This window comes from Charadrius vociferus, unplaced genomic scaffold (assembly GCF_000708025.1).
Source record: "Charadrius vociferus isolate BGI_N301 unplaced genomic scaffold, ASM70802v2 scaffold51, whole genome shotgun sequence".
Lineage (NCBI taxonomy): Eukaryota > Metazoa > Chordata > Aves > Charadriiformes > Charadriidae > Charadrius > Charadrius vociferus.
The window spans coordinates 1,921,849-1,943,174 of record NW_009646939.1 but is presented as its reverse complement, the minus strand read 5'-3'; the positions used below and the strand labels follow the sequence as shown (position 1 = coordinate 1,943,174).

Genomic DNA, 21,326 nt, shown 5'->3' with positions numbered 1-21,326 from the left:
AGGGGGGCCCTGCTCTCCCGTACCGCTGCCTCAGCCCTGGGCTGGCGGCCTGCACAGCGGTGCGTCAAGGGGCTGGGGGCTGCTGGAGCGGGACCTGCCCGGGTTCCTCGGTAAATCATTTTCCGGGGGAGCGTGGGGGGAACACCACCCCACCCAGATTTGGTTAGAATTACTTTCCTGAGGTATTAATAAGGTTCAAAACGTTTTCATTCTTTGTACAACAATGAGTGTTTGGCCTGGAATTAGGATGCTGGATTCAACAGTGTGCCAAGTCAAGTGTCCCAGCTGCCGGTGGTTGGGTGGGACGTGGGCTTTGTTTGGGTTTTTGTGTCTTGCTCTCGTGTAATTCTTTACTAAATGTCTCCAGCAAAATCCATGAGCTCTGGGAATGCTGTCGTTGGAAGCTCAGTATGTGTGAATCCTTAAAACATATTGGGTTTTTGCATCAGGATGTTAAATAGTTGAGGCTTTATGTGGGAGTGAACGATTTTAATTTTTTTTTAATTTCTAGGTTTCTAATGAAGCTGAGCCATGAGACTGTGACCATTGAACTGAAGAATGGGACACAGGTGCATGGAACTATCACAGGTATGGTGGTGTGGAAGACTACGGCAAAGTGTCGCCGTTACCTTTCAGCTAACAATTGGCAGCTGTGGTTTGGACTGGGCTTTTTTGTTTCTTACTCCCTCTTGTGGGGACCTTCTCTGTAAGATGCAGGAGATGTTCTTTTTGATTCACATCTTTATGTGCAAGCTTAAGGTGTGTTTGTTACAGACAATTCTGGATGTTTGCAGAAGTTGGTGGGAGGCAGCAAATTCGCTGTAGTCCTGGGAGACTGACTGCAGGCTTTGCTTACAAACAGGCTTGGGGAGAAGGGAAGTAAACTTTTCCAGACTGTTGGCAAAGCTGGTGTAAGTGCGGTATTCTCTTAGAATTTTAGCAGCATGATAATGCTGGTGTTGCAGTTTTACTACCGAATCAAAATGGTACTGGGTATACAGCTACATTTTTATAAGGTGTTGCAGTACATCTGACTTTCATTTGGGAAATTGGAGTAAGCTGTAGTCACATAAAAACCTTACAGCTGAATGGTCAGAAAAGAGGAGACTTTTGTAATGGTAGTACAGATAAATGGCAAATGTTAAGTGTTGATAAGGTCTTAAATCAGTTAAACTTTGTGCATAGGCAGTTTTAATTTAAAAATTGTTAATTTCTGTTGAACATGTTTTTGCTCTGGTTACGGTGAAGAACTTCTATGGAAAGCATCTTTGCATATACTTGCACTGTTTTCATGAAACTGATTTGAAAACAGGTAGCTTGATACAGGGCAGAAAGGAATCCTGGTGTCAGGAATCTGGTCCCCTGCTATTGCCAAAGGTCTATCATATAATATAAGTTTGTGGGTGTTACTGTCTCACAGGTGCTTCTTTGTGTTACTGAACTGATAGTTGCAGGAAAAGCCTTGATGGTTCATATGTGATTCTCATATGTATTGAAAAATGTGCGGACTATTTTGTTTGCTTGCATGAAGGATGATGTACTGAGAACGTTTGTGTTGGCATTACTTTAGAGACAATCAGGTATGTAGGTGGGGCACCATATTTAATGATGCAAACCCTTACGGTTAAGTTGATGAACGTGCTTGATCTCCCTTCCTTCAGTTACCCCAGGCTACTTTTAGAAGCTCTTAGTGCCCAGACACTTAAAAAAATTAAACCTCAAACTCAGCAGAGTTGTATTCCAGGCGATTGCTTAGGTGATTTCTCGGCCAGTAGCAATCTGCTGATATTTGGCAGTTAAAAATTGGCATTGTTTTGCAGCTGGATTCATCAACTTTGATTAGACCTGAATGCACCACCCTGGTATCTGATTGCAGCATGCTCTGTTAAACCCAGCTAGGTAGGAAGCAAACAAACTGCTTGTCTCCTGACCTCGGTGCTCCTGCAGGCCTAATTGTTGAGCAAAGTCTCTCTCATTTTCTGCTAAAAAAACTGTAAAAACTTCGAATATAATCCATATTGAAGAAGACATATTGAACTGACAGTTCTTACGTACTGGCTGTTCACGGAGTTTGTAACTATGATTGTTCCTTGCAGTAGTGTATCTTTTGTACTTTGATAGAAGGTATCACACTACTGTTAAATGTGTTTTATCAGAAAATACATGCTTCTTTGGCAGTTGGAGTTTTTCTAAGGCTTACAGAAGGAGGAAATGATCAGGTTATTTTGCCTCCTCAGGTTCATTTTGCTTCCTTTTTAAAAGAGTCAAAAGACTAGTATTGGACTTCTGTAATAAGAAGCAGTTCATTTGTTATCAAAGGAATTGTTTTAACCATTTACAAAATTGCTGTGAAGGCAACAATTAATAAATTAGCAAGAATAATTTAGGAGAGAAAAAGACATGTCGTTTCCTTCAGTTAGAGGCTGAATTAATGAATAGCAGAAGCACGTGTTAATGAACAGGATAAATCTTGAAGCATGTGCATACTTAAAAATAACGAACAAGGGACCATTTTGTAGGCGTTCATCCCTGAAATTAGACTTGTGTTGTTTCAGGAGTGGATGTCAGTATGAATACGCATCTCAAAGCAGTGAAAATGACACTGAAGAACAGAGAACCCGTGCAGCTGGAGACGCTGAGTATTCGAGGGAATAACATCCGCTACTTCATTCTGCCAGACAGTTTGCCTCTGGATACTTTGCTAGTGGATGTGGAACCAAAAGTCAAGTCCAAGAAGAGAGAAGCAGGTTAGTTTGTGCTTTCCCAGTCTGTGTTTGTTCTGCCTTTGTGTGCATTTTAGTACTCTGAATATGAAGGCGTCCGATTTGAGTGTCTTAATGTCTGCATTTGGCAGCCAGTTTTTTCATCTGTGAGGGTTTGATACCGAACTGGCTAAGTCTGCCTTGCCCACCTTCTTAGCAAGCAAGCTGTAGAGCTTGCTTTCTTGTGAAATTATGTGTATGGCTTTTCATACATCTGTTTTTAAAAATGTAAATGTTTTTAAGCTTGAGTAAATCTTAACCTATGGCAGTCTCTGTGTTGATGCCAAAGACATTTACATTTCCTCTTCTCTGAATGTCTGCTGTTTCCCCAGTTTGGGGAACTTCACATAGCCTAATGGGAAAGTACAGAACAGCCTCTTCAACAGTGCTGAATGCTTCACTGAAATCTCACTTGATTGTGGATTAAAAAAAATCTGTCAAAGAACTGAATTTGAGAGACTTGAGAATTTGAGGGACTCGAGGCTGTATTCCAATGAGCAGCTCTCTAGCTTTGGCTCCCAGTAGTCTTCCACTCTGCGCTCTTCCTGGAACTTTTTTTTTTTTCTTCTTCTTTTTGTTCAAAAGACTGCTGAAGAAAAACCTTTTCCTTAGAAGACTAACAGTACAGGGAGTAATTCAGTTTTAATCCACACTATTAAAGATTAAAATCCAGTAAACCCTGAAAAATCTGTAGGTTGTCTTCTGGCAGTATATATTTTGCCCAACAGCTAATCTGTGTGTTTTTAAAATAGTAAATTTTAGGTGAAAGCTAATTGTGCTCTAAAATAACGTCGTACCATTTCTCCTGTAATTAGTGTTTTAAGTTTTTGGATCTGTGGTCCATGCATATGTTATGAATTGGTGTGCGTACCTTACTGCAGTGGTATAAGGAACCCTCAGGTGTGTGCATCGCACAGTGCAAATGTTGTGGCTGATGTCTTTATAGGGAATAAGGATAAAGCTCCTGAAAGTTTTTGGCTCCTCTCACGTCCATTAAAAATAATCTGAAATTGGAGTATGGTTGGATTACATTTGATGTGACATGAACAAGAACATCACTATTTCTTTTCAACCTTGAAGAAGAAGCTGCGAGAGCACTATTTACCTTGGTTTAATACTCCTTGCATCTTCATTGCACTGAAGCACTCGCAGACTGCAGCTGCGTTGTGCTGCACTTTAACTTAATCTGTAAATGCCCTTGGACTTCAAAAGCTTGTAACTCATGGTCTGTCCCTGGCAAATGAAATTGTCGGTGGAAGGCAAGGTGCTGGCTGAGAGATGTATGTGGCACGTGCGCCGTGGGTCTGAGTGTGCTGCCACTCAGCGAACGTGACTCTCTGCTGATGCTGTAATCATTGACTCGGTGTTGATGCTACCGTGTGTTTTACAAAGAGTCAGTCTCTCACCAGCAAAAGAAATCACACCTTGTTTCTCACAGATTTGTCCTGTGCCTCTGCTCGTTCTGTTGTTACTGCATTTCTAATCTAATACCATCAGGTGGAACAGAGTAATTACAGACTGCTTCTTGAATGGGGATGCTACTGTGTGTCTCTTGCCCAGCCACCCACTTCCACAGAATTTTAAGTTTCTTGGTACCCTTTTCAGCCTTACAGTGACAAATTTGTTTGAAATTAAGCAATAATTTCAAAAGTTTGCAGGATGGTTAGCGGCCTGATGAGACAGGTTGTGTTTCTTTAGGAAAAAGAGGTAAAACACGTTATCACCATATGGATCATATGGTTTCCAGCAGTTGTTTGCAGCCTGTGTTATTCTGTGATTCTGTCTTCCCTTTACCATTAAATAGCTGTACTTAAAAGTAGGAGCACAAGGCCAAGACTTTGGCCTGAGAATCACATCTGAAATTGGCAGAGGCATCATTGAAAACAGCAGGAGCTGTTTGGTGCTGGGACCCTTTCAAAACGCTGCCTTTTCACGTGGTGCCTGAGCTTGGGAGTCTCACAGTGTGTTAAAACTTGCATTTCCCTTTAGCAGACTACTTTATAAACCACAATGCAAGCTGCAGGAAAAAAAATGTCCACTGTAGTTAATAGTAACAAAATACTCTTGTCTTGCATATGCTTTTTCTGATGCCTAAAAAACTAGATTTTATCAAAAAAAAAAAAAAAGGAAGAATCATAGTTCTCTGTTGGACTTCCAGCATTTGAGCATTTGGAAGCAGCCAACTGTGACCCCGTATGCAGTGAAGCCAAAGACAGAGGGCAGTCTGTGGAATTGGTATACTGAAAAACCTTACACAAAAGATGAAAATATTGTCTGAAACTTACTGAGCATTAACAGACTTATTATCTGACTTCCTGCTTCCCTGTGATGAGACACTATGTTGTTTACGCTTGATACAGAATGTTTTAATCAAAATGAAAGTATACCTGGGACTCACTTGATTTATCCTTTTTGTTTCATCTGCAAAGTTGCTGGAAGAGGCCGTGGCAGAGGCCGTGGGAGAGGTCGGGGTCGCGGAAGAGGAAGAGGGGGCCCAAGACGATAACTTCTCACCACGCAACTGCTACAAAATTCTGGGCAATTTCGGCTATTTTTTTGTACAGGTCTTGTTTATGGTATCCATTTTTAATAAACTGAAATGTGGAAAAGTTGTCTTTCCTTTGTTAGTGAAGTCTGGGGAGGGAGGTATGTCCTGTGTCTCGAGGCTGCTGCAGACTACACATGTCTTGTTGGTGTTGGTTGTCATTGTCAAGGCTTTGCCCACCCCCGAAGGCTGTACAATTACCTCTTGCTTTTTGCCCCAGAGCACGACACTTGTGATGGTGTGCTTTAACAATGTTGGTTTGAAATTAATCCCTCTTTTGTAAGGCACTTGCCCTCTTCTAATGGTTGCATAGTTTAGACACTATATTAAGAACCTGCATCCGTGAGTGTGTCTTTACTGTTGTTCTGCAGAGTGACCTCTTTAAAGTTCATATAGACTTTTACTGTTTTCTATTACATGAAGCTTATAATTTAAACATGTTGCTTTCTTTATACAACATTCACATAGGGAAATCAACCAGTTCTATGGAACTGCTGGATTGTTACATCTCATGATTAAAGTATACCTGGATATGAACTTTGTCAAAGATAATTATATGGCATACTTTTGTTGGGTGGGGATTGTAAAGCAGCTTTATGACAGATTTCTTTTAGTGTACTTAAAAAGCGCATCCCTAGAAAATACAAAGTACAGCACAGTGCACAATTACATACTGGAAGTGGAAGTTTACTTCTTCTGGAGATGGGAGAACTTCTGCAGCTCGTGTGTGCATATATATATTTATATATATAAACTGCTTGGCTGGACACAAGTGTAAAAGCAGCAGTGTTAGCCACATTTATCTCAAATACTATCCTGCTGACTTCTCCCTTGTAGGAAAAGGTTTACTCGCATTCGCATTGCAAGACTTCAGCAGTTTCATCTGTTGACAAAATACAGATGTCATTTCAAATAATGTGCGTACTTGAGCATGGCTTTCTTGAATGGTAAGGGCATTTGCCAGTACTTTGGTGCAGGAACATGCTTAGTTGGTTGCTCATGTTTCCACATAGGCAGTGCTACAACAGGGTGGAAAAGAATTACCTAATGTTGTGTAACGGGTTGATACGCTGGTTAATTGTGCTAGCATTTAGTAAGCTGCTCTTCTTTTTTTCCCCTCTGTAAGAGGCCATATTAAAGTTTCATCTTGTTACAGAAGAGCTTTTTTTTTTTTTTCCCCCCAAACCAATGTGGAACCTCCTAAGAGCACTTTTTGGTCAATATAGCACCCACCGTTCTTGACTCTATAAATAGCTGCTACAAATAATGGTTGCTGCTGTCTTCCAGCAGCACCCGGTCACTGACGATGGGGGTAAGATCTTCCCAAATCCAGCTGTCAGCGTTCATGCAACGGTTGAACAGCTTTCCCTCTTCAGTCTCTTCCTTATAAAAGTTAGTAGTGCCCCCAGGGGTATGCACATGGTGGATGCTGCCACCAGCAGCCCGATCACCGCGAGGGCGTAGCCCGGGTAATCCTTTGTCACCAGCTGCCCCTGCAAGGGAGAAAAGAAGCGTTGGATCTATGGGGTCCACAGTTTTCGGCGTCCTGGAGTTGGGTCTGGGGCAAAGCTGTGTATTTCAACAGGACACTGGAGAAGCACTTGCAGGCTGCGGCAGCCCATGACTTGGTGCTTTTCTTTGCCCAACCGTCCGAGCTTAAAATTGGTAAGAACAGAGCTGCTGACAAAAATATTGGGGAAAAATTTTCTGTGAGCTTTGGCAAGGAGCAGATTTTGGCTTGAGTCGTGTTTCTTAATGAGATGACCTCTGTCAGGTCTCTGCGTTCCTCTCCTGGAGCCCGTGGGCTCACGCTGACACCAGTCAACAGGCCAAGCCCACCCCGGGTGCCAAATGAGTGGTGACATGAAAACGTGTGTAATTTGTTTCTGCGTGCTAGGAACATTTCCACAAAAGGTTACGAAACCAGTGATTACTTATCCCAATAGTAATCCCCCTGTGATAAATACCCAGTTCAGCATTCGTACAAAATCATTTTGGCCATGAAAAAAAATGTATGTGGGAATTTTGAAAGCGATTTATTCCAGCAGCAGCTCAGTTCTATTAAAATACCACTAATTTTGTTCAAAATAGTATAATATATACTATAGTATATATTTTTCTGTTTAATGTGTATTTTTTTTAAGATTATATTTGGATTTTCAACATGAATAAAATTTTACTGTTGGAATGGGTTGATTAGGAACTGCAGAGGGAAATGAGGCCGTTTTATGGAACCATGGCATCGTTGTCACTAGGTCAAGTTTTCCCTCTTTTCCCTTTCTACAAAATGAAGGGATGGCCCCAACTTTAGCTGCAAGCTGCCAGAAGGTGGTTTTGTGGAACAATGTAGTTAGGAAGGAAGGCTGTGTCCTTGCAGGAATTAAGGGAAGTTTTTAAAAAAAAACACCAACCCAAAACTCGTTTACCTGTGTGGCATCCCATGCTTGGTATTGCAGCGTTCCCGTGAGGATATAGTCAGTGATGTAAAATATAAATAGGCTTATAATTAGCAAAGGACTAGCAAAAGCCCACATAATTTTCCAATACCAGTTTGGCTTGCGTCCAATCATGGTGTGTAGATCTTTCTCAAACCTGTGTTTAAATAAAAAAAAAAAAAAAAGCCACAAACATAATTTTGAGAAGAGCTGTATATGTTCAATCAATACCTTGGTGTATCTTACTTCAAAACCAACTACAGAATTAAATATGGAAGCTGGGAAAGGAGAGTACAGTTGCGCAGGAGACTAATGAGCAGAGAGGCAGTGTTGGAAGAACTGGCCCAGAGTGTAGGTTCAGACTGTTAATGGTGTAAGGTGATGGAGAACAGCAACGATGCTTAACTACGGTGGAGAAAACACTAATTTTTGTGTAGATGAGTTGTTCTCACCACTTACTCAACTGTCTTTGAGGCAGCACTAATGCTGGAGATGGTACTCAAAATCATGCAGGAAACCTGACTTGAAAGGCTTTGAACACATGAAGGACAACGTAATGCCAATGTCGGTGCCCGTAGAGGTGCTGCGCTAGTGGAATAACAAAGCAAATACTAAAGCCTTTTCCTTTAGACGCCCTGAGCGCAAACACCTTTCCTGACGCTGAATCTTGCTTTTACCCGCAAGGCACGACTTGGGAGAGCGGCAACGTGCAAGGTTTGAACCCAGACGTACTGGTGCTTTTGTGCTCACGTTGAACTGCCTTGAAAGAAGTGGAGTTTGGGCAGAAGGTGCTTTTGAGACCAAAGAACAAGAAGAGCAGGGAGCAGCAGGTACGGCTCATTACCACTCCCCTGCCTGCAGAGGAGGCGTCAGCCCAGCTTGTCCCTCACGCAGCCCTGAACCCGAGGCCCTGGAAGGGGTCTGCAAGGCAGGGGAGACCCCATTGCCTTGCTGATTCCATAGCGTCAGAGAAGAATTTAGCCCCAAGTGGTGGTTTTATTGTTGGCCAGTGGCCACAGCCCTGCTAGCCTGGGATGAGGAAAGGAGGGTTCAAGCTTTTACCTTCTTATCCCGTAGATATAACACACAGCAATGGTTTCTACCAGCACGATGAGCAGCAGCGAGAGGGTGGCTGCGTAGTCGTTGAATATGTCAAACCAATAATTTCCAGCCTCCATAGTGAAGGTTAGGCCAATCACGCAGTTAATGAAACACACCACACCTGCACGGATAAAACAGGGACCCTGCCGTTACACCTGGAAATCCAATTGCGTGGGCGAAACGTCATACTTCTTGTGACTAAAAAACTGGTGGAATTTCTGCTAATTTCTTTTGGGGAGCAGCTTTCTCAGAAGAGAAAGATAATTTTTTTTGCCCTTTGGAAACCACCTGGCTGTGTGCGTGTGTTTGTGAATGTGCTGTGCTGGTTTATCCTTAAATTGTTGCTTCTTAGACCCGCGCACTCACAGCATATCAGCATAGCAAAGACAACTGAGTCCCAGCTGTAGCCTTGTCACGTGTGTGCACAGCATCTGCTGTTACAGAACCACAGAATGGTCAGGGTTGGAAAGGACCTCTGGAAATCATCTAGTCCACCCCCCCTGCCAGAGCAGGGTCACCTACAGCAGGCTGCACAGGACGGCGTCCAGGCAGGTTTGGAACGTCTCCCGTGTGGGCAGGTCTACCACCTCTGGGCAGCCTGTTCCAGTGCTCTGCCACCCTCAAAGTAAAGAAGTTCCTCCTCATGTTTAGATGGAACTTCCTATGGTCAAGCTTGTGCCCATTACCTCTTGTCCTATCACTGGGGACCACTGAAAAAAAGACTGTTTGCATCCCCCGGCACACTCCCTTTAAGTATTGATAAGTTCCCCCCCTCAGTCTTTTTTTCTCCAGATGAAAAAGACCAAATTTTTGCACTTGCTGCCGGGCATCCAGTTAAAACACGTTTTAAGGTGGGACAACTGATTTTCATGCCCAAACAGGAGCACGTATCACTTTTGGTCAGACAGCTGGTTTTCAGTTGGGCTATCAGTGATGTGGCTGAAGAGCTACTCGCTGCAGGTGTCTTGACATGTCTCCTGGCCCTTTTGAGTATCACCAGTCAGTAGCCACCAGTCTGAATGAGCTGGGGTGCGTTGGGGAGCCCACAAATACACAGCCGCGATTGCCCTAGCGCTTTGAGACCTCCCAAGGGAAGATGCTGCACAGGCTGGGCAGGATTTCCCAAGGGCAGGCAAACCCTTCTGGCAGCCTATTTGATATTCTCCGCTCTACCCGAGGTCAAAGAGGGACCCCCTCAACAGCTGTGGGACACCAAAGCTTTTTGCAAACACGTGCCCTCTCCCTGCATGGCCTATGCCGCTCATGGCAGGTGCTTACCTGAGATCACCTCCTTGGGGAAACGGGCAGCAATGGCCTTGCTGTCGGTCAGCGGCGTGAGGATAGCGGCGGTGTTTCCCAGCATGCTGCCGATGCCCAGCATCAGCAGCATGATGAAATAGAGCACGGAGTACAGCTGGGGCACCTCCATGTTTTTGATGGCCTCAGAATAGACTATAAATGCCAGCCCCGTTCCCTGGACGGCCTGTTGGTGAGAAGCAGGTCAGAAGCGAGTTACGGGCAGCTCCTCAGCTCGATAAGGGACATAAGAATAAGGATACATGAGACTGATCCTTCACAACGACAAAATACAGCCGTGGTGGTGGGTTCTGCACAGCAGACGCGGATGAGATCTTCACCAATTTATTCAAACTGAAAAGAAACTGGCACAGTCCTGCTCGTAGTGAAAACATTCACCCCTTACCTTTGTGACCTGCCCTGTCCCGCAGCAGCAGCCAGCACCCCGGCCGCATCGCCACCCATCTCAATCGCTAATGAGCCAAACGAGCCCCTTGCCCGGTTGAGCCAGTGCCTCCCAGCACATCCCAATGTGCAGAAATGGTAGTCCCCGGCCAGGCAGCTCCTCAGGGAGTGGATGTGCCCACGTGGAGCTGAGGGGCTGCCCAGGCTCGAGGGGAAGAAAGGAGGGAGCGAAGCCCCAGCGCCGATACAAAGCGGTGACTCACCGTATCTAGCTCAGCTTCCAAGCTGCAGTTTTTAAGCTGCGGCGCTAATTGGGCATATTCCTGCGGGTAGGTTGCCATGAGGTACTCTTTCATCTCGTTGAGGTTGTCTGCTGTTAAAGAGCCTTCCTCCAGGTCAAAAGCATTCATCAGCAGCAGGATCACCCTGGGAAAGATTATAGGAACTTTATGGCTTTCAGGCCAAGGCATAAGATTGATGTCAGTTTTACCCCTCGTCCCCTCCTCCATCAGCCCCTACATGGGGATGCTCTGCCAGCCCCAGGGCTCCAGTCTCCGTGGGTAGGAGCCTCGGTACTTCCAGTGCGATGTTGGGATGTGGGTGACCTTCTGCTCATCTCTGCTTCAGAGGGAGCAGCTCCCGCACCCACACCGCTGCTCCCAGGCAGGTATTTTGGGTGCCAGCCAGTGCCAGCTGGCGTCTCTTCCCTTTTGCCCTCTGGTCCCACGTCTGCACCCCACCAATTTAACGAGCCTTTTGGCCATGAGCAGGGGCCTGCAGTTTGGCTTCCTCTCTGATCAGCAGATAGATTGAAAGCTATAAAAATATGAGTAAAAGTGTAACTGCCGCAGGCCCTGTGCCAAGGACTGCATGTGAGCTTGCTGCCATGGGGGACAATGCTGCGGGCTGCTGGGCATCTCCAGAGCATCACCACTGAGGAAGCTGTGCTCCTGGCACAGGGCTTAGCCTTAAAGGGGGGGAATCTGAGCAGCATTGTATTTTATTAATCAGCCCCCCCATCCCTCAAAGCATGTGCTAGGACTGGGGTGCAGGAGAAAGTGCCGCTGTGACTTGCCCAGGCAAACTCATCCTCTTGACCTGGCCCATGCCTGGAAGCAGCACGCGAGGGTCACAAGGCACACCAGCTCTGATCTTTCATCTCATCCATTGTTGCTTTAAATCGCATCATTAGCTTGATTAGAGCAGTATCAGGGCTGGGGTCAGGGCAGCTCTGGCAGCACTGTGTGCTGTTATTTATTTACCTCTCCCCCTTACCTTCCCCAGAAGGGCTTGCGGTGGAAAACAAGTGAAATAATGCCAGCCTCTTACTTGTTTACACAGCTTTCGTAGTTGAACGTCGCCTTGAAGCCGTAGATGGAGAAAGTCACGATACTGGCGAATATGGAGGTGGTGCTGTTGATCAGCGAGACGATGACGGCGTGCCTCTCGCAGTTGTTGCTGGGTTCATTGTAGCTGGCGAATGCGATGAGGCTGCCAAAGCCCAGGCCCAGAGAGAAGAAGATCTGCGTGGCGGCGCTGATCCACGTCTTGGGGTTGGACAGCTGCTCCAGCTGCAAAACCAGATGGGGAGAGCAAGAGCGTGAAGCTGTGCATGGATGCCCGGCACTGCCCTTTCCAGCCTGCGGGGATGGAGATGGGGACGGGCCCCTTTGTGCACCCGTCTTAGCTCAGGGGTGGGTTTTGGGCAGAGTTACTGCTCAGTCTGGAAGTAATATGCTACAGGTTATGTTAATGGACAGTTCTTTTTCTGCAGGAGAAAGGAAGCTGCTTCCAGACACCGTGGCAGAACAGCCTTCAGCGGGGGTTCCACCTACCTGACCGCAGCTGCTGCTGCAAAAAGCCAACATAAGGAAAAGGACCATTGCCACCTTTTAAAAACCTACATTTTTGGTAACTAATAACATTTCATGAAAAAAATCAGCGTGTTTTTTCTCTACCTTTGGTGTGAACATGTAGATGAGCCCATTCACAGCGCCATGAAGTGTTAATCCTCTGATGAGGTATATGATGAGAACACAGTACGGCAAAGAGGCTGTTACATAGACGACCTGGGAAAAGGAGGGAAAATAATTTGGTCTAAAGAACACACAAAACTGACCATAGTAGATTAGCTTTTTCTCACTTACTTTACATAAATAATTTCCATTTTTGTGTTTGCTACCTTGTATTAATCTTTAAAGAAATATTTTCAGATAAATCTAACTTTAGATTTAGGTTTTAGGGAAACAATTTTTTTTATTAATAAAAAAGACGTGTGCTACTGTTCCCAGGGTCTTCTCTTTGATTGGAAAAACGAGAACAAAATCTAAAATATTTGCAGCACTTGCAAACTCAATTCTGCAGCATTTAGTGGTGTATCATCAGTTTGCAGCCGTCTGTCAAGAAGGCATTAGGCAAGTCTTCATCATCTGCTCTAGGAGGAAGGTGAGCAGGTCTCGAAAAAGGTTAAAATTAAATTTGAATGAAACTGTTTTAACTCAGATGTGAAAAAGACTTTCACTTAATGTAACCCAGGTGGGGGGAATTAGATCTTTCAGTTGTCTTACATGAATTTTTCATCAACCCTCTGAATTTGAACCTAAATGTTCTATGTCCACATTGGAAAAAGCCACTTGCCAAAAAAAAAAAGGAGAATCCCATCACTTTCTCGTTGCTGGGATGTACCTCAATGGCTCACCCAAAACCATATATAAAACCTAACTCTCAAAAAACACGTCTTCCCAAGTTCTTGGGAAGAGAATTGTCTGGGGAATTACCAAATATTCCTCCAATTTGCACCTGCCTCCGCTGCCTGCTGGCATCTGCCTTTCCCCATTACACACCTGGACATGCAGCAGCTTCACCTTTCCCAGCAGGACAGCCCTGCGCCCACTTCCCAAACCCACGGCTGTTCCTGCACAAGGGATGCAAGGGAAGCCCTTCACTCCCCGCCCCCCAACAAGACCCTGCCTTCACAATGCTGTTTCCATGCTCCTTGGCTATTTATTTATTTCTTTTTTGCCCCCAAAGCCAGCTGCAGCAAGTTTAAGAGGTTATTCTTAGTTTACAGTCTCCTGGCTTTCTGCATTCGGCTAAGACGATTTGGGGATTACAGCCCTTAGCTTGCTTCTTAGTGCAGGCTCAGCCGGGACATTGCTTCCCCCCCCCTTTCTCATAACTTCTGCTGCAAATAAAAAGTGAGCGAAAATGCCCGGTAGATGTCATTTTTTTTCTTGCAAAGACTAAGGAACAGACATCTTCTGACTTGGCTCTGCTGTGGCAGGTGGCTTTCCGCAGGGCCAGCAGCCTGGCAGCTGGTTTTGCAGCAGAGGCTGCATTTAAAGGACATTTTGTTTTCTTTTCTTTTATTTTAATATCACTCAGTGTTTTTATTGAGCCTTCTTCATTTGCAGCTTAATATGGTGGCAGAGGCAGCAAGGCTGGCTGCTCCGGGGAAGATGCCATAACCCTAATTATCAGCAGCCATGGCTGCTGCTGTTTTGGTGCTCATTTATCCTCCCCATGTCCTACCAGAGCTCAGCGTGGCTGTGCCCCCCTCTCACCTTGCCAGTGGACTCGGTACCGCGGAGGATGCAGAGGTAGACCACCAGCCAGGCCAGCATCAGGCAGAGCGCCTGCTCCCACTGCACGCTCCCGCTGACCTCCAGCGACGGAGAGATATTGAGGGTCTCCCGGTACCAGAAGTACTGTGTGGACGACGTCTTCTCGCACTCCTCCTCATAGCCTGTGCGGTTGCTGTTCAGGGGGCAGGTGGCCCACGGCAGGGGGTCCTGAGAGGGAGGGGAGGAGCACGGGGTGAGTGCCCACCATCAGCATGGCAGGGAGAGCCAGGGCGTTGGTGGGAATGAAGGTGAGGGTGGCTTTCTGAACCCTGGGCTTACTTGTCCCCACGTTGTGCTGCCTGGGGCTCGGGATGACCCTCTCCCTTGGGGATGATCCCACCCCTGGGAACAACCCTCTCCCCTGGGGATGACCCTCTCCCTGAGAGCTGACCCTTTCTGATCCTCTCCCTTGGGAATGACCGTCTCCCAAGGACAGACCCACTCTGGGGATGACCCTCCTGATCCTTTCTCCCAGGCCAACCCTCTCCCCTGCCTTTGGACAGGCCCGCACCAAGGTGCAGGACACCATGGCCACCAAGGCACATGTAAGAAAGGTACCAGGGGGCTGGCTTTGACCTATATTTTGAGAAGAAACCACGATGCCCCTGGGGACCCCCCAGAGAGGGACACCCCTGTCTCATTTTTTCACCCCCCAAAACCCCTGGGTGGGTTTCTGGAGCTTTTCTTCCTCCCTGGCTGGTGATGGTGCTGGGCAACATCCAGCACTGACGCAAAGCCACCGCAACCCTCTGTGGCCACAGCGGGGCTGAGGTCTGCCACCGGGCACCCACACACCTGGAAGGAGTGGAAGAGGTACCAGAAGGCCCAGGCATTTATCACGTTGTAGTACATGGAGAGGAAGAAGGAGACAACGACGCTGGCAACGCCTGTGGGCAAGGAGGAGGCACTTGGTCAGTGGCAAAACCCCAAAACCCCATAACGCCCCGTGGGGGCTTTGCTTCTGCATGGCCCCGTGCACAGGGCATGCCCCTACAGCTGCAGCCTCCTCCTCCTCCCATCAGGGCTATCCTGCATTGGATTTTATACTTTAGCCCCTGGGGGACGAATATTCAAAGTATTGTTAAAAACAGAATATGCTTGTAAGCAAATTAGAGATAGTTTGGGCTATCAGGGTAAATTAATAACATAACTATGTAGCTAGGAGCAGACATCGGTAAATGGTAGGCAGCGACGGTAGGAAATTAAGGCACCATTTTATCACTCAATGGTAAATTTATCAAGGCGATGCTCTTGGGGTCAAAGCCCAGCGTAGACAGCCCCAGGGTCTTCACACCATGATTTTGGCAGCCTGCTTGAGGGCAGGGGACCCACACCTCTGGGCTCGGGGACCTGGTACAGTGAGGCAGGATCTGGCCCTGATGCCAAGGGATGGGGTAAATGCATGCTGTGGGGCATCCGGATAACAGCTTTGTTCAGCCTGGTAAGATCCCAGTAAAACCCCACTTCCTGCCCAGTTTCTTCTCTGAAAGACAACGGCTCTCCATTCAAAAATCCGCCGCGTTCCCCAGGTACTTAAAAATAAAGATGAAAACTGAGAACATACCGACACCACAGAGGTAGGGGCTTATTATTTTCCAGGCACCAATGCTGCCCTGACGCATGCGCTGCCCCACGGCCAGCTCCAGGTAGAGCAGCGGCATCCCCTCGACGATCAGCATGATAAAATATGGGATCAAAAAGCCACCTGCAAGAAAAACCCAACAGATGGCCTTCAGCAGATCAGCAGTATAATAAACACCAGGTTGCCCTATTCATGGTTAAATCATCCCATTAGTGTCCCAGGAGGTGGCTGGAGCTGGGTCCCGTCCAGGCACCTTATGTATTGAGGGCACACCACAACCCTGAGGGACATCTCACGGGGTTTCAGGTGGTATCCCAGATGGCGGTGGGCACCGAGTGCCGGGGTGTGGGGAATTTTCCATGTGCACTTGGCAGCGCTGGGATTTCTGCTGTTAAAATGTGCCGGTCGCCACTTCGGTGTGGCGGAGCTGCCCAGGTGCTTTGCGGGCAATTTGAGCAATGTTCGGGGCTGGGGCTGTTAAAGGGTAACTAACCACCAGCCAAACCTTGTAAAAGATAATGAGACAAAGAGGACGAGGGAAAGATTTACTTCTTGCGTGAAGTACTCGATGAAAAAGTAACAGCAACATCTGCATTGAAGTGAGTTTTAAGTAACATATTGAAATCCGGCCTAGCTGAAAAAAACCCTCCAAATTACAAAAAACTCCCCCCAAACTCCGTGCTGAGGCTGCAAATGCCAGCAAAGGGGTGAAGGCTTTTCCTCAAGGGTCCCACCTGTGGGAGCAGACCCTGGGACCGAGGCACAGCCTCCCCCTGCCCCACATCTGCTCATCCCTGCTTCCCTGGCACAGAGCTGTAGGGATGCTCCTGCCAAAGAGGAACGGATGGGCAGGTGACAAGGTAGGAGAAAGGACCTTCCCACCTCACAACCGGGAAGCACTTCAGCTTAAATTTCTGCAGAGAAAAAAAAAAGAAAATAAAAAAATCCTTGCCCTCAACTTGGTGCTTGCTTTAGAAAGAGCTGCTGACTGAGTCAAAAACTGGATTTTTGTGGAGGCTTTCGTGCTTCCCTTTTTACAGTAAGCCAAAAATATTTACGTAAATATCTCTTATTTAGGATTTAATCTGCAGCATTAACATTCCTCACAATGGGCTCGGTGCAGCGCAGCAGAGGAATGAACTCCAGGCAGCGACTGAAGCAAAGAACTGGAAATAAACACCAAACAATAATCCGGTTTATTCTGGGAATTAATTTCCCACCTCCCGTCTCTCTCGTTATTAGAACCCCTTTGTTAGTCTGTTAGATAACTTCCTATGCCGCAAGGGAGCTGTTGGAGGTTTAAGAGCTCCTGCAGCCACTCCATCCTGGTGGGGCGTGAGCTGCCCCAGCAGCCACCGAGGGGAGTTTTGCCATGTACCGCAGGGGCGAAACAGCATTAGGCCCTTTGCGAAGGCTTTTCCACCCTCCCAGCATGGTTGACATGTTCTTGGTGTCGGCTTTGCCACCTTGCAAGGAGGAGGAGTGCCTCCAGACTTGCTCTTCACTCCAATGTCCCCCCCGGCAGCTGGCGGTGCTGGGGCTGAAGCCCCTGCCCCTTGCTCTGCACCCTGTTTGCCTGCAGACCTTGCTCCTGATGATACTTTTCCTAAAGGGCAGAACCAAAATGTCTCATGGAGGTGACTCTGGGCAGCTGTGTGCACCAGCTCCTTATCCACTGTGGACCAGCACAGCTCCACTGACTTCCCTGCTCATTTACACCCAGCATCGCTCCCTACAGTGCTAACTACCTGCACAAACCAGCCCCCAGGCCAGATCCCTGCAGTTGGCACCACACGTGGAGTGTGCCCCTGGTCTGGTCGAGGCACCAGGCTTGGCCAGAGGCACCCCCACCTCCGCTCAGCATCCCACCTGGTGCCCAGGGGCTTCCTCGCTCAGGGCCGAGCGCTGCTGAGCACCCCCGCCTTGCTCTGCTGGGGTCAAGCTCTCTGGAGGTGAACAAGAAGAAGGAGGCAATATGCTGATGAGCAGAAATGCTGGAGGTTGTAAAGTCTGCAAATACCCTGTTTATGAGTATCATCAGCGATAAGGATGCTATTGCTCTGCTGGGCAGGCCAGGGACCGGCTCTCTGCTTTTCTACAAGGAAGATGCCAAACGAGCAGTTGCTGGCATCCCCCCTAAGCCCAGTTCCTGGTGTATCCAGCTTTTAAGTTCCTGAAATGATGTTTTGTCTGCGTGGGTTTTGCAGACCCCTGGAAAGCCACCCATTCCTTTTTAAGAGGGCAGTGAAAAACAATTAAGAAAAGCAAAGCCTGCTGTCAGGAGTTTTAGTTTCACAGTAGGGAGAGCTGCCTCTCCCCTGGGAAATGTAACCAGGGAGGACAAAAGTGGTGGAGAAACTACTGTCACAAAAACATGTTTTTCAGAACATACTTGGGTTTATTGAATCTTTTTTTTTTTTTTTCTGGTTAATCGAGTGTTCCAGTTTTGGTTATATTTCAGAGAATTTTCACCATCTGATTTTCACACCACTGACGGTCGATAAGAAGAGGATAAACCACGCAAAGACCCCAGTGTCTGAGTTTTGGTGTCCTTCAAGATGTCTGCCAAGATAGGCTGCTAGCGAACTAATCACGTGCAGTTTAATTGCATACAGAAACACTTGCATTTTAAGCTTTGTGCTAGAGTTCAGTGTCAGACACGAAGTCCTTACCCTCAGAAGCATCTGGGTAGGGGAATACACCCAGAATTACTGCACGTCTATCACTTCTGCTATCTGAAACATCTAAGAAACCTTCAGCCACTGCAGCATCTAGCTTCTACTGTAAGTTCACCCAGTGTGTTATCTGGGTTTTTCTGACCTGATCCCACAGAGCAGTTCTGATGCCGTTCTAGCACTGAGCTGGCTTTTCAACAGCTAGCATGAACCAACTCCTACCACCACACGTGCATTTAGAAGTAAGCTACAAGCCAACAAAACAAGCACAAAACAAGCAAAAAGCACTTAAACGTCCCTGTGTGTTTCTACCTGAAAGGAAGAAAAGGCAGAAGCAGACCAGAAGCAAATAAACGAGGCAGATGCTCATCACGGCACTTAATGCACAACCAAAATGGGTACAACACTACAACAACAGATGCAGTACAAGAAGCAGTGTAAAACTGGGATGTCTTATAAAGAGAGGCTCTTCATAAGGAATCTTAAAAACATGGTCATTAACCAGTGGTAGCTGTATACTAGAAGAGATTATTAGTGTTGTTTTCCAGTTAATCTAATTAACTGACTTTTGATTTCTAAGGAAGAACATCTATGGCTGGTATATGATATAGACATCTTTCTCCAGTTTGGACCTAGGGGAGTGACAAACTTTCAAAGAACCTTTTTTTTTTTTCCCCCCAAGCCCAAATCAATTTATTCTCTGTTTTCAAAGCTTCCTGGGAGGCTTCTTTAGCTGCAGAACTCCTGTTGATTAAGGAGTTTCAGCCAACTTCAAGGCAGATTTGCAGTCATCACCTCCTAAAGTAAGGCTTTGTACAAGAGACAACACACTAATGACAGCAGCTTGAAATGATACAGCTGATCCTTAAATTAAATCAGCATAAGCATTTCCCTTTCTCATTATGTTCCAAGTGAACTAACAAGGAACTGAACTAGTTTCTGATGCCTTCAGAGTGGTTCGATGAGGCAAGAAAGTAATAAATTAATACCACCTGGACCCACATCTCTCATTCTACCTCCATCCTTTCTACAAAACATGGGCCTTCTTGCTGTTTCACTGCACTTCTAGGAAACAAGTGCCACTGTGTTGGGGCAGCTGTCAGGTAAAAGCCTTATGCTAAAGAAGATGTAAAATAGAGCAGCAATAGGAAAGATTGCACTCGAACAAAAAGCCTGACCTCCTGCTCCGCCCTGGATCCTGCTGGGTGGACTGGGCGCTAGCATGGACAACGTACATTTGGATTTAAAGCTTGCCACACTCCTCCTCGAGGGAAGCAAGAAACATAAGCCACACTTACCTCCTCCGTACATCTGACATAAGTATGGAAACCTCCACACATTTCCCAGCCCCACAGCATAGGAAATGCAGGCGAAAACAAACTGCAGGGGATTGTCCCACAGCGGCCGGGATTTCTCCATTGCCTACTTGCAGGCAGAGGTTTCAGGAGAGCCTTCCTGCCTTCGCTCCTGCAGGTACTCTGCCAGCCCTGCCTCAGACTCCACGCCAGCCTGGAGGGGAGGGAAAGGCGGAGGAGCTACGCTTGCCAATTCCTATCAAGCTTTTTAATTACTAATCTTATTAACAGGCACATACTGAAGTAGGAATGCTGGTAAATAGATTATAGACACACACAGAACTATAAAATTGGTACTTTGGGTGAATAGCTGCTTGGGTTTTGACTGGCATTTCTGGGAAGGATGTGATCCCAGTGATTTTTATCGGCTCGCACGCTGACTTGACACAGGGAGGAAATAACACTGGGGCTGCGGCTTGGTTTTGGAAATGGGAAACTCCTTCCCCACGGGGCTCTCTTCCCTAGGAGTGGCATTGGTGTGCGTGAGGTGCCAGCTTGGATTTGACAGCACAGAGAAGGGGTTCCCACACCACTAGGACTGAGCTTAGTGGCTGTCAGAGCTGGCTTTTATCCCCAGTGTTCCTTGCCCTAAACAGGTCCTTGAGCATCCCATCACTTGCACACTGGAGCTCAGCCCAGCTGGCCCAGCACACTCCCCAGTTCCAGAAATGGCCTTGAAACCGTCCCTATCAGCCGTGCAGGTCCCCTGTAGCCTTGAGTACAACACTTCAGTTTGACTCTTTGGGAATACGACTCTCCCTCCACGTGCTTTGTATGCGTGTGAGAGCGCGAAATAGCCCCGTCGCTTTTCACTTACCTGCATGCTCAAATCCCACTGCTGCAGACGAACTTTTCTGAGGGGTTGCTGTTTTAAAATACTTTTGAGCAGCAAGGACCAAATATTTACAAAGGCCACCGGGAAAAGGTATCTGTGGCCCGCTGTGGAGACAGAAGGACATAGGAGGCCTTTGGGTCGTCTGAACGTACACTGAGATGCCAGGTCTGAAGATGAACCCTGTGCGCTTGGGCCCCTGCCAAGGTACACGGTGAGCTCAACCACTTGAGACGGGTCTCCCAGTGAAGGAGGCTACCGGCAGCATCTGTAGCAATAGAAAGGGTCTGAACCAGTCCAAGGACTCAGCCTCCCTCCTCTGTCTAAACGCGAGATTTTTTTCATGCCAGGAGTGGGCACCTTTCAGGTTCGTTTTCGAAATAAGGGCCGCTCAGCTGCTGGCAGTCTCATCCCTCCAGCGCCAGCAACTTGCTACCCGGCAGCGCTGCGTGCGCTGCTCCAGCGTCCCATCAAGGCACTGGCAGAGCCGAGGCATCCAGCTGTGGGTACGGGTGAGAACTCCCACCATGGGGCTTTTGGACACGAGCCCAGACTGCAGAGTACGTCATGCAGAGTTGTTGAAACCAGCAGAACAACGCTGGTGGACTTGCTGACCGGCCACCTGTAGTAGCAAAGTCACAAAGTAGGACGCCACTTTTTCACGTGCTTGAAAAGGTGACTGCATCACTCAGAAGCGAATCCATTCTTCACAGCG

General features: G+C 47.1%; 2 protein-coding genes across 3 annotated transcripts; one reads left to right on the top strand and one right to left on the bottom strand.

Moving 5' to 3' along the window:
- Positions 1-515: 515 nt before the first annotated feature.
- SNRPD1 (small nuclear ribonucleoprotein D1 polypeptide 16kDa) lies at positions 516-5,368 on the top strand. Of its 2 annotated transcripts, none has more exons than XM_009894977.1 (3): positions 516-588; positions 2,556-2,747; positions 5,192-5,368. In XM_009894977.1, exons 1-3 carry the CDS (start codon positions 519-521, stop codon positions 5,266-5,268), a joined length of 339 nt encoding a protein of 112 aa, XP_009893279.1. In that variant the 5' UTR covers positions 516-518; the 3' UTR covers positions 5,269-5,368. The 2 variants fall into 2 exon arrangements, with proteins under 2 accessions (XP_009893279.1, XP_009893280.1); XM_009894978.1 differs by having other exon boundaries at positions 519-588; positions 2,679-2,747; positions 5,192-5,268.
- A 1,282-nt stretch (positions 5,369-6,650) lies between these two features.
- SLC6A20 (solute carrier family 6 (proline IMINO transporter), member 20) lies at positions 6,651-20,016 on the bottom strand. Its single transcript, XM_009894976.1, has 11 exons — positions 19,723-20,016; positions 15,732-15,872; positions 14,963-15,054; positions 14,108-14,335; positions 12,503-12,613; positions 11,874-12,115; positions 10,808-10,970; positions 10,122-10,326; positions 8,805-8,964; positions 7,734-7,899; positions 6,651-6,800 (listed from the first exon to the last, which is right to left on the bottom strand). The coding sequence occupies exons 1-11, from the start codon at positions 19,841-19,843 to the stop codon at positions 6,651-6,653; spliced, it is 1,779 nt and encodes a 592-aa protein (XP_009893278.1). The 5' UTR covers positions 19,844-20,016.
- Between the last annotated feature and the right edge of the window lie 1,310 nt (positions 20,017-21,326).